We start from the raw sequence: 17,224 nt of genomic DNA on the forward strand, positions 1-17,224 counted from the left end.
CTAGACCATGCCACAACAACAGAGCGGTCAACCCACTGCCTGCTTTTGGTCCAAGGACCTCCAGCTGATACTGACCAGCAGACCGCAAAGTTCTGGTGGGTGTGTATCCAGTTAACAGTTCACAAAGATAAGGTGCAAGTCCATGTATAGCTTTAAAAACAAATATTAAGAGTTTAAAATCAATCCTAAAATAGACTGGAAGCCAGTGGAGAGTGGACAAAACCGGAGTGATATGACTATGTTTGCGAGTGTTTGTTAGAAGGTGGGCTGCAGCATTTTGAACCCTCTGCAGATGTTGAAGTATGCTCTGGTTGACACCCACATACAATGCATTACAGTAGTCAATCAGGGAGCTAATAAATGCATGCAAAGCCTTTTCAAGGTCTGTCTGAAAGAAAAGGTTTAACTTTAGACAGAAGACGAAGCTGAAAAAAGCTGGCTTTCACTACACAGTCAATTTGCTTCTCATCAAATCTGAATTGGGGCTGTACTTAAAAGAATAACTGTGAACTTTCCTTTGCAGATGAAGACAGCCGCATGGCTGATGAACTGTACAAAAAGGTGCGTATTCTTTGCTGGGTGATGACTTTCCCCAAGAACTTGAAGACCAAGGCTCAGTATGCGAAATCTACGTGGACTTGCCACTGCAACATTGTAATCTTCATGAGCTCTGTGTACGATCCAGACTTTGCCACAGTGGGTTTGGGTACTGGCGAGGGTCGTAACCAGCTGTACTGGAAAACTATCCGAGCCTTCCATTATGTCTATGAGCATCACACCCATGAGGCCGACTGGTTCCTTAAAGCGGACGACGACACCTATGTGATTGTGGATAACCTACGGTGGATTCTCGCCAACCACACACCTGATGAACCCATTTACTTTGGCCGAAGGTTCAAGAAGGGCTACATGAGTGGTGGTGCTGGCTATGTGCTCAGTAAAGAGGCTCTTCATCGGTTTGTAGAAGGTTTTAAAACCCAAAAGTGCACTCACAATATCCCTATCGAAGACATGGCAATGGGGCAGTGCCTGGACAAGGTCGGAGTGCAGTTAGGAGACTCTAGAGACACGATGCACAGGGAGATGTTTCATGTTTTTCCACTCGCACACCACCTCACTGTCAAGTTTCCTCCAACTTGGTGGTATCTGAACTACTGCTACTATCCAGTCTCACAGGCAAGTGCAAGCTTTGTGTATTTTCTCCATGTTGTCCAAAACTGCTTCTGTTGAGCTTGGTGACCTACTAAGAGCATTTCATGTGACACATTGTTCTCCAGCCTGGTGTGTACACACACCCGAGAGTAACAATCTAGTGATAATTCTGGGACAGAAAACGTTACTTTGATATCTTGTGTCTGAGTGGATTATGGAGAGAGGGCAAGCGACCGTGTCCGTGGCTGTTCCACTCATTCACGGTTCATTGTTCACATGAAAATTCAGTAAGGTATATCTTATATATTATATTCCAATTCTAAGGTGCAACTATGCTAGTATATAAAGGTATATGTAAATATCTAAAAGGGAGAGAGTAGAGTAGAGAAACTTAGGTGCCTGGTCTTGAGAACACTGAAGAACATTTACAAATTCTTTCTCTCTCCCCCTCAGGGACCAAACTGCTGCTCAGACCTTTCGGTGTCTTTCCACTATACATCTGCTTTACAGATGTATTTAATGGAGTACTTCACCTATCACCTGCGTGCGTTTGGCTACAGACACCGTTATCAGCCCCGTGCCCAACTGGGATCCTGGGATGTTGTAACAAAAAAGAAACGGGGAGACGAAGGGACTGATCTGCTCACAGCTGAGAAGGAAGAAGATGCAGACCCCACGTCTTCAGCTGAAAGTCCTCCTGATAATCCAGTAGGCAAATGAAAGTGAGTGTGTGGGTGTGTCCAGGGGCTCATCGTGGGACTCTGTTAATTCTGATGATGATTTTTGGGTCATGTTTCAGCAAACGTCCGCAGAATGAATGTGACTGATCTGCTGGAACAATGGAGCTGGTTTATGGTGCCTTTTGTCACTGGAGATGATCTTTAAAGAATGGACAGAGGTAAAAATTACTTCCTTTATGTTAACTTCAGTAACTACAGAAGTGGTCAGAAATTTACATACACTAATCATTATTCTTTTAATGATGTCTCTGAACTGTTCTTTTTGTTGTGGTGGAATGATTGAACAGCAAACATCAATGACTTGAGGTGATGACAAATGACACTGGAATTATATTAATAATTATATCTTCTTGCTTTTTATTTTACCTTGGGGCTGTCGTTGTTCTTTTAGCCTTGGCACTGTTGTCATTTTGTCTTGTTCTGTGTTTCTCTGTGTGTTTACAAAACAAGATGACTCACTCACTGTAAACCAAATTTACCCAAGGGTATAATAATAATCTGAATCGAATGGTTTTAATCTTTTTTTTTTTTTGTATTTTGTTCTGTTTGGTGTTTTTAGATCTTGTGAAGTACTTAGAGTTTTCTCTGGAATGAAATGAGGTTTATAAATAAATATGACTTGAAACAAGTTGGCTACCGCTTCTTCAGCAATTTGAGTTTGGCTGCTCGCGAGCCAGTGAAGAGAACAACAGTGATACAGAACTGGGCTGGATGACAGTCAACCAAAGGACAAAGATCAACAAGAAGAAAAATAAATAACTAGTGTGTTGCCCGTGGTGATCCACGGGCTCTAGATTGGGTAACATTTATAAAATAGGTAGCTGACATTTTTCCAAGGGTGGTAATAAATTAAGCAAAGTTTCTATGAGTTGGAATGGTGTGTGAGTCCAGAATGTTTTTAGAACCTTAGACCTTAACAGTTTTTAGAAGAGAAACTCAACTCTTTAATTTCCTGTTAATTATGTAATTTTTTTAATGTTAATTTACCATCTTAATGTATTTATAAATTGTTTAGGTTCTTGTTATCATATACATCCTAATATGCATATGTCACAGACATGAACGCGCAAAGCTCGTCAGCATCTCACCATGTCATTTACAGTAGTGTTCAGAATAATAGTAGTGCTATGTGACTAAAAAGATTAATCCAGGTTTTGAGTACAACCCCTGGCAAAAATTATGGAATCACCGGCCTCGGAGGATGTTCATTCAGTTGTTAAATTTTGTAGAAAAAAAGCAGATCACAGACATGACTCAAAACTAAAGTCATTTCAAATGGCAACTTTCTGGCTATAAGAAACACTATAAGAAATCAGGAAAAAAAATTGTGGCAGTCAGTAACGGTTACTTTTTTAGACCAAGCACAGGTAAAAAAATATGGAATCAATCAATTCTGAGGAAAAAATTATGGAATCATGAAAAACAAAAGAACGCTCCAACACATCACTAGTATTTTGTTGCACCACCTCTGGCTTTTATAACAGCTTGTAGTCTCTGAGGCATGGACTTAATGAGTGACAAACAGTACTATCCATCAATCTGGCTCCAACTTTCTCTGATTGCTGTTTCCAGATCAGCTTTGCAGGTTGGAGCCTTGTCATGGACCATTTTCTTCAACTTCCACCAAAGATTTTCAATTGGATTAAGATCCGGACTATTTGCAGGCCATGACATTGACCCTATGTGTCTTTTTGCAAGGAATGTTTTCACAGTTTTTGCTCTATGGCAAGATGCATTATCATCTTGAAAAATGATTTCATCATCCCCAAACATCCTTTCAATTGATGGGATAAGAAAAGTGTCCAAAATATCAACGTAAACTTGTGCATTTATTGATGATGTAATGACAGCCATCTCCCCAGTGCCTTTACCTGACATGCAGCCCCATATCATCAATGACTGTGGAAATTTACATGTTCTCTTCAGGCAGTCATCTTTCTAAATCTCATTGGAACGGCACCAAACAAAAGTTCCAGCATCATCACCTTGCCCAATGCAGATTCGAGATTCATCACTGAATATGACTTTCATCCAGTCATCCACAGTCCACGATTGCTTTTCCTTAGCCCATTGTAACCTTGTTTTTTTCTGTTTAGGTGTTAATGATGGCTTTCGTTTGGCTTTTCTGTATGTAAATCCCATTTCCTTTAGGCAGTTTCTTACAGTTCAGTCACAGACGTTGACTCCAGTTTCCTCCCATTCGTTCCTCATTTGTTTTGTTGTGCATTTTCGATTTTTGAGACATATTGTTTTAAGTTTTCTGTCTTGACGCTTTGATGTCTTCCTTGGTCTACCAGTATGTTTGCCTTTAACAACCTTCCCATGTTGTTTGTATTTGATGCAGAGTTTAGACACAACTGACTGTGAACAACCAACATCTTTTGCAACATTGCGTGATGATTTACCCTCTTTTAAGAGTTTGATAATCCTCTCCTTTGTTTCAATTGACATCTCTCGTGTTGGAGCCATGATTCATGTCAGTCCACTTGGTGCAACAGCTCTCCAAGGTGTGATCACTCCTTTTTAAATGCAGACTAACGAGCAGATCTGATTTGATGCAGGTGTTAGTTTTGGGGATGAAAATTTACAGGGTGATTCCATAATTTATTCATCACAATTGAGTGAGTCCATATTTTTTCCCTCTGCTTGGTCTAAAAAAGTAACTGTTACTGACTGCCACAATTTTTTTTTTCCTGATTTCTTATAGCGTTTCTTAAAGCCAGATAGTTGCCATTTGAAATGACTTTAGTTTTGTGTCATGTCTGTGATCTGCTTTTTTCTACAAAATTAAACAACTGAATAAACATCCTCCGAGGCCAGTGATTCCATAATTTTTGCCAGGGGCTGTATATTTCTTATTGTTATATGGGAAACAAGGTAACAGTAGATTCAGTAGATTCTCACAAATCCAACAAGACCAAGCATTCATGATATGCACACTTACGGCTATGAAATTGGGCTATTAGTAAAAAAAAAAAAGTAGAAAAGGGGGTGTTCACAATAATAGTAGCATCTGCTGTTGACACTACAAACTCAAAACTATTATGTTCAAACTGCTTTTTTAGCAATCCTGTGAATCACTAAACTAGTATTTAGTTGTATAACCACAGTTTTTCATGATTTCTTCACATCTGTGAGGCATTAATTTTGTTGGTTTGGAACCAAGATTTTGCTCATTTACTAGTGTGCTTGGGGTCATTGTCTTGTTGAAACACCTATTTCAAGGGCATGTCCTCTTCAGCATAAGGCAACATGACCTCTTCAAGTATTTTGACATATCCAAACTGATCCATGATACGTGGTATGCAATATATAGGCCCAACACCATAGTAGGAGAAACATGCCCATATCATGATGCTTGCACCACCATGCTTCACTATCTTCACTGTGAACTTTGGCTTGAATTCAGAGTTTGGGGGTTGTCTCACAAACTGTCTGCGGCCCTTGGACCCAAAAAGAACAGTTTTACTCTCATCAGTCCACAAAATATTCCTCCATTTCTCTTTAGGCCAGTTGATGTGTTCTTTGGCAAATTGTAACCTCTTCTGCACATGTCTTTTATTTAACAGAGGGACTTTGCGGGGGAATCTTGCAAATAACTGTCTTTGATCATCCTGGAGCTGATCAATGGGTGAGCCTTTGCCATTCTGGTTATTCTTCTATCCATTTTGATGGTTGTTTTCCGTTTTCTTCCATGCGTCTCTGGTTTTTTGTCCATTTTAAAGCATTGGAGATCATTGTACATGAACAGCCTATAAGTTTTCCCCTCTCCAATCAACTTTTTAATCAAACTACGCTGTTCTTCTGAACAATGTCTTGAATGTCCCATTTTCCTCAGGCTTTCAAAGAGAAAAGCATGTTCAACAGGTGCTGGCTTCATCCTTAAATAGGGGACACCTGATTCACACCTGTTTGTTCCACAAAATTGATGAACTCACTGACTGAATGCCACACTACTATTGTTGTGAACACCCCCTTTTCTACTTTTTTTTTTTTTTTTTTTTTTACTAATAGCCCAATTTCATAGCCTTAAGAGTGTGCATATCATGAATGCTTGGTCTTGTTGGATTTGTGAGAATCTACTGGTACCTTGTTTCCCATGTAACAATAAGAAATATACTCAAAACCTGGATTCATCTTTTTAGTCACATAGCACTGCTATTATTCTGAACACTATGTGGCTCTGCCCTCTTTTTTTTTTTGTTCTTTAACCCTCTGGGGTCCGAAGGCCAGAGGTGTCAAGTAACGAAGTACAAATACTTCGTTACTGTACTTAAGTACACTTTTTAGGTATCTATACTTTACTCCATTACTTATTTTTCTGCCTACTTCTGACTTCTACTCATTACATTTTCACACAAGTATCTGTACTTTCTATTCCTTACATTTTTAAAACAAACAGCCTCGTTACTCTTGGCTTCAGTTTAATGTTTATATATATATTTTACGTCATGTGCGCCTGTAATCAACTTTTCTGCAGCGCGGCTTTGCTTTGAACCGTGAACCAATCGAAGCAGTGGTTCGCAGATTGAAGCAATGCTTCGACCTATTGCTTCGTTTATTCTTTCTTTCGCTTAATTTTCCCCTGAGTATTATTTACCTTTTCTATGTTAAACCGAACTGTTATGGTCTTCTGAAACAGTTGATAGATGTATTTTATAACTTAAAAACGGGAGCGATGCTAACGCGTTAGCATGTCTATGGCATTTTCAATGTTAAAAGTTAGCATTACGCAACTGCAGCCGTCATCACGTTCGGGTGCATTTGTTTTCAAATTATAATATTTCTTAAATTTATTTTTGTTTATATATTAATAATCTTATGATTATTATATACAATTTTAGAGAAAGAGGCAAAAACCTGACACAACAGAAAATATAAAAGCAACTAACAATGAACATACATAAATACATACATACATAAATAAGTGTTTCCTGTGAACACCTAGTGACTCTTACTCCTCCACTTCATCCCTGTCTTATTTAATGACAGTTTGTTTCGGTCAAACCATATTTTCAATTTGTTAATTTCTTCAGTGATTTCCTCCAGAACTATCTGCCAAACTAGAAAACTGTTGCATCCTAGTAAGAGCAGAATACTACTGAAATAAATTTGAACAAGGAAAGTTTTGGGGTGTTTTTTTTTTTTTTTTCCTTCACTAAATGGATGCTGCACTCACTGCAGTTTATTGTCTGGAATAGTCCCAGATTGCATTTCAGAGCTTCTAGAATTCAAACATTTTTGTGCAGGTGGTGTTGGGGGGTAATTTGGGTTTTGGGTCTTGGGCCACATGTAGAACGAATCAGTTTTTAAATTAAGCTTTCAATTCATATAATGGCATCTACCTTTTTTTTTTAAGGTTACTTTATACTTTTAAGTAGGTTTTGGAGCACATACTTTTTCACTTTTACTTGAGTAAAGAGGTCGAGTTGATACTTCAACTTTTACCAGTGTTTTTAAACTGCAGTATCTATACTTCTACTTAAGTAACAAATGTGTGTACTTTTGACACCACTGCCGACGGCATTTTTTGGACAGTTCACTCGCCTGGCATAAATGTTTTATTATTGCTGTTAACTGCTCTCCCTGCATCCCACAATCAAGTTTTATCAAGTTTTTTTCAGGACAACCTGTGCTTTCATAATATATATGCTTTTTTTGTGTTTTATAAGTGTAATAAAGGTTTACAATAAGAAATAAGAAAGGAAGAAGTAAAGTGGAAAATAATTTTCCACACATTTATTCAAAACACACAGCAAACTATAATAAACAACTGTTTTGACACTTTATAAAGGCAATTTGTCTTGTGTGAAAGACTGTACAACAAAAGGTTCAAACAATAAACACAAATGCACATTTTGAACAATATATACAAAATGGTCTATGCATTTTGTTTGTCCTCATCTCAAAGCAATTTCTGTCTGCTATTCCACAAAGGTTACATCACAACCTTCTACTGTGTTTTGGAGTGCTCCTAAAGCAGCTTTTCATTCACACTTTGGCTCAAACCTGGGTCCCACCGAATAATGAAGGATGAATAAGGAGCCACGCATGGGTGTGGAGTGATTATTCAAAGAATGACCCACGTTTTCATCTTAACACGTATCCACTACTAAGGTGCTTCTCTATACCCCGCACGTGCCACGTAGAAGCCACGACCGACAGGTCATTAGAGCCTCGAATGGCTCGTATCAGCCATGCTAAGCCACGTATGAACCACGCAGTGCTGTGTAGTGTGATGTTATCAAGCTATAAAAACATTAAAAATAGTTACCTTAAGCTGTTCAAAATATATTCCACATGGAGCAGGAAAGAGAGGGGAAAAAAGTGTCCAGATGAAACAGTCCTCTGTGATTCCAGAAGTGATTAGAGGTGTTTTCAGCATCCAAGGTTTGGCAGAAAATGATTACATTATTTATATAGAGCTCAGCGCACAGAGCAGGTGGAATTGTGTAACTGCCAGGCGCATGGATAATGGGCTTTTAGTAGACTCATAATCACCTCTAATGCCTCCAAGCCGTCGCAGTAACTCGAACACAAACTGTGCCACGCTGTTGTTGCTAAATTTTGAACATCTTGAAATTAGCGCCACGCTCAGAGAGGAGCCTCGTCAACTGAAGATAATGCCCCTAAGAGCCACTCTGAGCCACTATACTGCCACGATAGCTCACGAAACAAAAAAAACAGGGTGCATGGCTCCTTCTTCACTCGGTGGGACCGAGGCTTTAGTCTGAGGAGCGGCCCTCCTCCTCGCTCCATTGATAAGGTAAACAGTGCTTTATGCAGAGAAAGCAACAGAGGTATCCAGTAACATTCACATGCAAACTCAAGGAGCAATCCTGATAGTTACACACTCTTTGTTTGAGCATGTGAGATTGTCATCAGAGGCTCTCCGTCTGCTTTCACTGATTGCTGTGCATAATGGCGCAGGGTGCATTGAAGCCCAATAGCATGTACTCATTGGAGCACCCAGGGGGCTATTCAAACGGGCCAACTAGTAACACATCACTCCTGAAAACAATCTTTGGCTTTTCACGTGAGGTAAATCTGCCCTACAATTGGATTTTAGAAAACCATGTGACGGTGAACCAATTCCGACTGGACACACATTGCTCACGTCATCACACAGCTTCTATGAGGAGTACAAAGATGGCTGATGGCTGGCTTGAAAGTCTGCAGAGTTTAACTTTAACTTTTCAGCAAAAAAAGTAAGTTTCTATCTCATATCATTCAAGTTATTTATAATTTAGTAAAGCTTGGTCTTAGCCATCGTATACGACGGCGTCTGCCCCAGTGGGTTAAAGATATTTAGGTGTACCTTAGTAAACACTAGTAGATTTGTAATGTATAATAGAAGATATACCTTACCAAATTTTCATATAGGTGTGATATATGATATGACTATGATTTGACAAAAAGTGCAGCAACAGTGAAAATTAAAAGTAATAATACCACTCATTTTGCATTCATCATAAGGTTAGGATACTGTGCCCTCCAAAAGTATGGGAACACTTGGAACTTCACACATTTTAATTTGTTTGTCATTTTAAATACAAGACATGCAAAAAATAATTAAAATTTCTAAAATTATCTTCCTCAAACTCAAACTGAAAGCAAATCTCTAAAACTTGATAAAACCTGTAAATAATAATCAGTTTTATTGGCAGTTTTCTTCAGACAAGTCAGGGGATGGAAACATGAACATTTCCAAGTCACTGAATATGTCTTGGACTTTATTTACATCAATTACGAAGAAATACAAAAGTTTTTTTCACCAAAACATCAAATCCAATCTTTCATCCCAAATGTACGTACTTTGTCAAATTGTAGCTGAACTTTCAGGTCTTCTTTTTAAGAAAATCCTCCTCTACACCACTCCTTACATAGGGGACACCTGATTCACACCTGTTTGTTCCACAAAACTGACAAACTCACTGACTGATTGCCACACTACTATTATTGTGAACACCCCCTTTTCTATTTTTTTTTTACTAATAGCCCAATTTCATAGCCTTAAGAGTGTGCATATCATGAATGCTTGGTCTTGTTGGATTTGTGAGAATCTACTGAATCTACTGGTACCTTGTTTCCCACGTAACAATAAGAAATATACTCAAAACCTGGATTAATATTTTTAGTCACATAGCACTACTATTATTCTGAACACTACTGTATGTATTGTTATTTACTTAAGAAATTTACACTTCCAGATTCTTATTTAAAGTTTCTCAGTTGAGTAAATTCTATTGTGCAGTTATTTTACTTATGCATGGTTATTTACATAAGAAATTTACACTTTCAGATTCTTATTTAAAGTTCCTCGGTTGAGTAAATTCTATTATGCAGTTATTTATACTTATGTATGGTTATTTACTTAAGAAATCTACCCTTTCAGGTTCTTATTTAAAGTTCCATGGTTGAGTAAATTCTATGGTGCAGTTATTTGTACTTAATAAGTGCAAATTTCTTCAGTAAGTAATACACAGAAGTACTACATATGTAGTACTTGTACTACTTACTTTCTACTACAAAGCATTTGTGCTTAGGGCACCCAAACGGCTAGCACCATCCCTGCTGAAAAAAAGAAAAAATATATTCTGACCATACTGTCGAAGCTCCAATACCAAAACTACAAATCATTTTTATACAGAGACAAAAACCTTTAGAATGATTTAATTTAACAAAAAATGATTAGTCAGAAATAAGAACAGAAAACGTATGCATGTATATAATACACAAGAAGTAAAAACACTATGTTTGACAAAATGTTTTCTGCCATTAAAAAAAGAAGAAAAAAAAAAGCTTGGACACACTTTTGGGTTTCACGTCAAACGTTTTCTCTAATTATTCCAGAGCGACACATGCTGGCATTCACAGAGAAGATTCTTCACCATGCAACATTTGTCACTGAAAAAGGAAATGTCTCATCTCAAAAAAAAAAAAAAAAAAGCAAAGCCAGTGTCGATTAAAAAGAGTGACCTCATTGTAAGAACATAAAACGTTAAAGATGGGTGACGTTAACTTGAGCGATGACGGGTGGAAAGGTTTTGTTACCGGCGGGCAGGTTTGGGCATGATGTACACTTTTACCGACTTGCTAAATGGAATGGTTCCCTCTACGGCAGCCTCTGGTGGTGGGAGGCTGTCAATACTGTCACTAAAAACCAGTTTTGAAGAAGAGGAGGAGGCGGAGCTATAGGCCAGCAGAAGGCGCACTTCCACCTGAGACGGCTCTGAAAGACAAATGGGGACATCAGCACTCTAAAGAATGAGTCACACTAAACTTTTTTTTTTTTTTAAACGCACCTGTCCACGCACTGTGTGACAGGTAGACCTGCGTGATAAGTCTGTGTCGGTCCGGCCCAGGCTTCCTGAAGTCTCCAGGTTTAGGATGGATTACATGACTCTGGCCATCTGGATACCGTACCTACAGGGGCAGAAGGCGCTTCTCAGGTTAAATCTCGCTACATAGCAGAATCCCCACATCCACAGAGCCTGTTTTCATTTTCAATTTCTCAAAGTGACAAAGGCTCATATCACCCCACCGACGGAAAAGGCACAGCATACAGCAGCTTTTTCCCCAAAGTGTGCCAGATTTTTTCCCAGCTATTCTGAGTGCCTTAATATGCAAATCTCTACACTTTTCAGAAAGGTGCTGTGTCATCACTGCAACACCTTTTCAGGCAACTAATCAGATCAGAAGGACAGAAACAACAGAAACAGAAAACCTGATCTGGGACAGCAGATTAGACTATGCTCCTGATGAGGGTGAGTGCTTTTGTGACTCAACGCATAAGTTGTTAGCTGTTATCACAGAAATACATCCCAAGAGGACATAAAGAGTGCGTTTTGCTTTTAAGAAATTGCTGAGATGAGGCACTCATATTGTTTGTTGGCGCCCTCTCCAAAACAAACACAACTTCAACAAGCTCGCACATCAAAGTCCACACCCACTGACGATAGCAAATATACCTGTACAAACATTTGAGATGGTTGCTGCCCTCCTAAACTCATTTGTTGCAGTCAGAGTTTTTAATTTTCATGGTGGGTTAAACTGGTTTTCTTTGATAAGGCAGATAAATATTTACACTGCTACTGTCAAAAAAGTATGCTGAAGTTCAAGTAATAAGCTCACTGGTTTCTTCGGACTTCATATTCTTCAAACTAGCATCATTATCAAATTATATGTCCTGATAAACATCAAAATCGGTCAATGTCAATGTATTTTTGCTAATATCACCCAGCCCGAGTCTCACTAAGTAACCGTTTGTTCAACACAAAGTCATTCCAGCGGTTTCCAAAGACCCTCTAAGACCTGCTACCAAAATTATCCAGTGGGCACCTTAAGTCACTGGTTAGAGTTCAAGTCTCACAACCATACAGCAAGACAGAAAAGCACCAGAACCCCAAAGACTTGGACTTTCATTCTTCTGAAAAGAAGAATTTCTGAGTATATTTTTTTTTTAATATAGGCGTCAAACTGACAAAAAAATCTGACAAAAATTTTGCCCCACCTGCACTTTCACAGAGTTCTGGGGATTGTGCACATGCTCCAGCGTTGCATCAATGTCTAGCGCCACCACCAGGCCAGAGGTGAACCTCAGCGGGTTGTCAGACTCTCCTGTGGGCTCTATGATGGTGGCTGTAGCTCGATGGATCTGTTCACAGCACAAAGTATAACACTTTGAAGGCCATTGGACATTACCATCTTTGTCCTCGACTTGTCACATGTTTGATACCTGCTCAGGCAGGCGCAGTTGCAGCAGGCCACTCTGCCTCAATGTAGTCTGGAGGATCTTTACCAGATCTACTGGTTTACAGGAGGACAGCCGGGGCATCAGCTCCAGAACCTTATCCACAAAACTGTCCTGGAGGTGGGGCAGTTCAGTCAGAAACATCCTGAGGGGACGACAGGAAAAAAAAATTACACCAAACTAAACATCTGGCCTGGAAACCTCTCAGGATCCTCCAGCCACATGTAAGCGATAGAAAAATATGGAAATATCGATGCTTTAATGATGAATGTTTATGCTGGCATGCAACATGCAAAGAAGAGTGTTGGATTACCTCTGAAAAGATTCCACTTCCTGCAAAAACTTCTCACTGCTGCTGATGAGAGGATCCAACCTGGAGAGGAGTCAATGAGGCATGAACAGTGCTGGTGAGTTATTAAAACAGCCTTATGACTCTGTCATTGTTAGTTTATTGTAGGAGAATGAAACCAGTCATGGACCTGTTGTTGATCACTTTGGCAGGTGGTGTGAAAAGTCTCACCTTCAGCTGGACACTTTAAAGTCTATAGATATGATTGTGGATTTCAGAAAAACCCCTGTACACCTGAGGCCATAGTCAATAAGGATCAGAAGGTAGAACTTGTGCAGTCGTATAAATACAGTGAGGAAAATAAGTATTTGAACAACCTACGATTTTGCAAGTTCTCCCACTTAGAAATCATGGAGGGGTCTGAAATTTTCATCTTAGGTGCATGTCCACTGTGAGAGACATAATCAAAAAAACAAAAAAAAATCCGGAAATCACAATGTATGATTTTTTAATAATTTATTTGTATGTTACTGCTGCAAATAAGTATTTGAACACCTACCAACCAGCAAGAATTCTGGCTCTCACAGACCTGTTCATTTTTCTTTAAGAAGTCCTCTTATTCTGCACTCTTTACCTGTAATTAATTGCACCTGTTTGAACTTGTTACCTGTATAAAAGACACCTGTTCACACAATCAATCACACTCCAACCTGTCCACCATAGCTAAGACCAAAGAGCTGTCTAAGGACACCAGGGACAAAACTGTAGACCTGCACAAGGCTGGGATGGACTACAGGACAACAGGCAAGCAGCTTGGTAGAAGACAACAACTGTTATGATTATTTATTATAAAGTGGAAGAAACACAAGATGACTGTCAATCTCTCTCGGTCTGTGGTCTAAGGATGATTCTGAGAAAGCTCAGAACTACACAGGAGGACCTGGTCAATAACCTGAACAGAGCTGGGACCACAGTCACAAAGATTACATTAGTAACACATGATGCTGTCATGGTTTAAAATCCTGCAGGGCAGCAAGGTCCCCCTGCTCAAGCCAGCACATGTCCAGGCCCGTTTGAAGTTCACCAGTGACCATCTGGATGATCCAGAGGAGGCATGGAAGAAGGTCATGTGGTCAGATGAGACCAGAATAGAGCTTTTTGGAATCAACTCCACTTACCATGTTTAGAGGATGAGAACAACCCCAAGAAAACCATCCCAACCATGAAGCATGGGGGAGGAAACATCATACTCTGGGGGTGCTCTTCTGCAAAGGGGACAGGACAACTGCACTATTGAAGGGAGGATGGATGGGGTCATGTATTGTGAGATTTTGGCAAGCAACCACCTTCCCTCAGTAAGAGCATTGAAGATGGGTCATGGTTGGGTCTTCCAGCATGACAATGACCCCAAACACACAGCCAGGGCAACTAAGGAGGGGCTCTGTAAGAAGCATTTCAAGGTCCTGGAGTGGCCTGGCCCATCTCCAGACCTGAACTCAATAGAAAATCTTTGGAGGGAGCTGAAACTCTAAACCTGAAAGATCTGGAGAAGATCTGTATGGAGGAGTGGACCAAAATCCCTGTTGCAGTGTGTGAAAACCTGGTGAAAAACTACAGAAAACGTTTGGCCTCTTTAACTGCAAACAAAGGCTACTGTACCACATATTAACATTGATTTTCACAGGTGTTCAAATACTTATTTGCAGCAGTAACATACAAATAAATTATTAAAAAAATCATACATTGTGATTTCCGGATTTTTTTTTTTTTTTTTTTAGATTATGTCTCTCACAGTGGACATGCACCTAAGATGAAAATTTCAGATGCCTCCATGATTTCTAAGTGGGAGAACTTGCAAAACTGCAGGGTGTTCAAATACTTATTTTCCTCACTGTAACTGGGGACTACGGTAGACTGTTAACTTTGAGACCAATTGTGAAGCTGTGTGCAAAAAAGGGCATCAGTGGTTGTTTTGTTAAGCCCTGGTCCCACCGAATAATGAAGGATGAATAATCAGCCACGCAGCATGTTTTTTTGCTAAGAGAGGGTTTATTCAACTGTCGTGGGAGAACAGTGGCTCCGAGAGGCTCTCAGAGGCAGAAAATTCGGTTAACAACGCTCATCTCTGAGCATGGTGCTAATTTCAAGATGTTCAAAATTTAGCAACAGCAGCACGGGACAGTTTGTGTGCGAGTTATTACGAGGACTAATGAGAATTATAGAGGCATGTTTGTGGTGTGGACGAGGCTGCTAAAAGCCCATTAGTGGAGCGCCTGGCAGCTACGCGGGACCTGAGAGGCTATTTTTGGAGCGGCGTCCCTCTGCCGTACACAATCCCATCTGCTTTGTGCGGCAGACGCTGCATATAAAATAATTATTTTGTAGTGGATGAATAATTTTCTGTCAGTTTGGATGTTGAAAACACCTCTAATCGCTTCTGAGAAGCGATTCACAGAGAATCGTTTCATCTGGACCCTTTTTGTCCCTCTCTCACCTGCTCCATGAAGATTTGGGAACAGCTTAAAGGTCATTAGTTTTATTGTAATAGCTTGGTAAAACAGTTGCATGTTCATTCCTTCTTTATGAGCTGCTGTAAAAATATGTTTATGATAGATTTAACATCTTGTTAATGATCAGATGAGCTCCTCCGCCGGCGGTGCTGGTGTGTGGTGTGGGGCTTCTGCCACTGCATGTGATGGGGCGAGTGCGGCTGCTGTCATGCCGTGGTACTGGCCAGCAATGAAGAATTTGTCGGCGTCCCTCGCCAGCGCACAGCAGTCTGTGATTGTGGTGCTGGCCAGCGCTGTGCGCATGTGAGGAGGGAGTTGGTAGTAGGGCTGCAGCTATCAATTATTTTAGAACTTGAGTATTCTATCGATTATTCTGGCAATTAATCGAGTAATCCGATAAAAAGTACTTTTTTGTTTTTAACAACATCAACAGTCTAGGGTTCTCCCTAAGTAATGGCACAATGTCGCTGCGTCATCACGGAGATTGTCAAATTTAGTGTATCTCTTTCTGTTTTCCTGTCATCATTCATTTTTTTCACATCTTTACAAGTTTTGGATCTTTCCTGGTGTCAGGAGTTCAGCCAGTCAGGCCAAAGTTTTTTAAGGTTGGTAAACTGGGTCCCTGCGTGCTGTTTTTATCCCTCTTTCACTGTGATTCAGCAGATGCATTTCAGGTGGAGACTGAACATGCAAGCCTCGCAGTTTTTTTTTTAATTATTATTTTATTAGAGTTACCGTGTTTGTGAAGCGTTGTGTGTTGCCCAAAAAAGTGAAAATTAAAAAGTGAAACACTCAGTGCGAGTGTGAGTAAAACACAGAAGGAAGAGTGGACTTCTTACAGAGAGCCGCTCACACCGGGCAGAAAGAGGCAGCCGCCGCACGAAGAGCCATTCCCCATGTAGAGCGGAGAGCAGGCAGCGGACAAAACAGTGTTGTTTTTTTAAACAGACAAACACACTGATTCGCTTTAAATGCGCAGTAAGCTATTTCAAATGATCAGCATGGCACATTCTTCTTCTGTTTGTTTTTCTGGGGACGTTACAGCACCACTTACAGGCCTGGCATATGTACTACAATGTTAAACAACGCTTTGAGGCACAGAATTTGCCTTGAACATTTTTGTAACTGAATTATTTGAATTACTCGACTAATCGTTTCAGCCCTAGCTGGCACACAAAAAGTCCGGCCAGTGTCCTCTCAGGAGCTTCAGCATTCTGTCCACCAGCCCGTGCAGAGAGAAGACCCTGCTGGCCCTTTTTTGAGGAGGTGATCCTTGATGGCTGCATATTTTTTTGCACTGGAGGGGGGGTGGGAGCTTTGCAGGAGCGTGATCAGCCTCACTGCCGTGGAGCTGCTGAGAGTTGACACAACATAATATTTCGTGTCGTCTGTGGTGATCTCTCAGAACGAACTGCGCCTCGGTTTGTGAAAACAAAAAAGCCTCTTTCACACCGGCGCAAACGTAGAGTTGCGTATTGTGGTGTACCATCTATGCAGAGTTAAGCAGCTCTATGCCCAGTTTAAGCAGCTCTATGCCCAGTTTTTGCACCCTGCACAGCAGTATGCTAAGGGCTATGTGTGGAGGACACAAAAAATTAAACCTGTTTACTTTTTTCTGTGTAGAGCGCTGGACGCAGAAAGCACACAGTTTTTAAGCAGGTCTGTGCAACACGGTGCTACTATACACATCCAAAAACTGAGTGCGTGCATCCAGAGTGAATCAGCTGGAGAACAGGTGTAGAGTGTGTGTGTGACTGCATGATCACGCAGCTCGCAGCGC

The 17,224-nt window shown here is 40.2% G+C and overlaps 2 protein-coding genes across 4 annotated transcripts in view; one reads left to right on the forward strand and one right to left on the reverse strand.

Moving 5' to 3' along the window:
* Nucleotides 1–525: 525 nt before the first annotated feature.
* On the forward strand, nt 526–9,204 carry LOC117509314 (glycoprotein-N-acetylgalactosamine 3-beta-galactosyltransferase 1-B-like). The gene is made up of 3 exons (XM_034168978.1): nt 526–1,176; nt 1,606–1,729; nt 9,143–9,204. The coding sequence occupies exons 1-3, from the start codon at nt 538–540 to the stop codon at nt 9,202–9,204; spliced, it is 825 nt and encodes a 274-aa protein (XP_034024869.1). The 5' UTR covers nt 526–537.
* Nucleotides 9,205–10,550: 1,346 nt separating this feature from the next.
* The window catches only part of ints4 (integrator complex subunit 4), a 42,180-nt gene continuing 35,506 nt past the window's right edge, over nt 10,551–17,224 (reverse strand). For 2 of the 3 annotated variants that reach the window (XM_034169051.1, XM_034169049.1), the window contains exons 20-24: nt 12,959–13,018; nt 12,631–12,790; nt 12,406–12,549; nt 11,198–11,318; nt 10,551–11,124 (exon numbers count right to left, since the gene is read on the reverse strand). In XM_034169051.1, coding sequence (XP_034024942.1) covers nt 10,943–11,124; nt 11,198–11,318; nt 12,406–12,549; nt 12,631–12,790; nt 12,959–13,018 — 667 coding nt within the window. In that variant the 3' untranslated portion in view covers nt 10,551–10,942. Of the gene's footprint in view, nt 11,125–11,197; nt 11,319–12,405; nt 12,557–12,630; nt 12,791–12,958; nt 13,019–17,224 lie in introns of all 3 variants that reach the window. The other variant, XM_034169050.1, reaches the window with a different exon arrangement.

This window comes from Thalassophryne amazonica, chromosome 4 (genome assembly GCF_902500255.1).
Source record: "Thalassophryne amazonica chromosome 4, fThaAma1.1, whole genome shotgun sequence".
Taxonomy (NCBI): Eukaryota; Metazoa; Chordata; class Actinopteri; order Batrachoidiformes; family Batrachoididae; genus Thalassophryne; species Thalassophryne amazonica.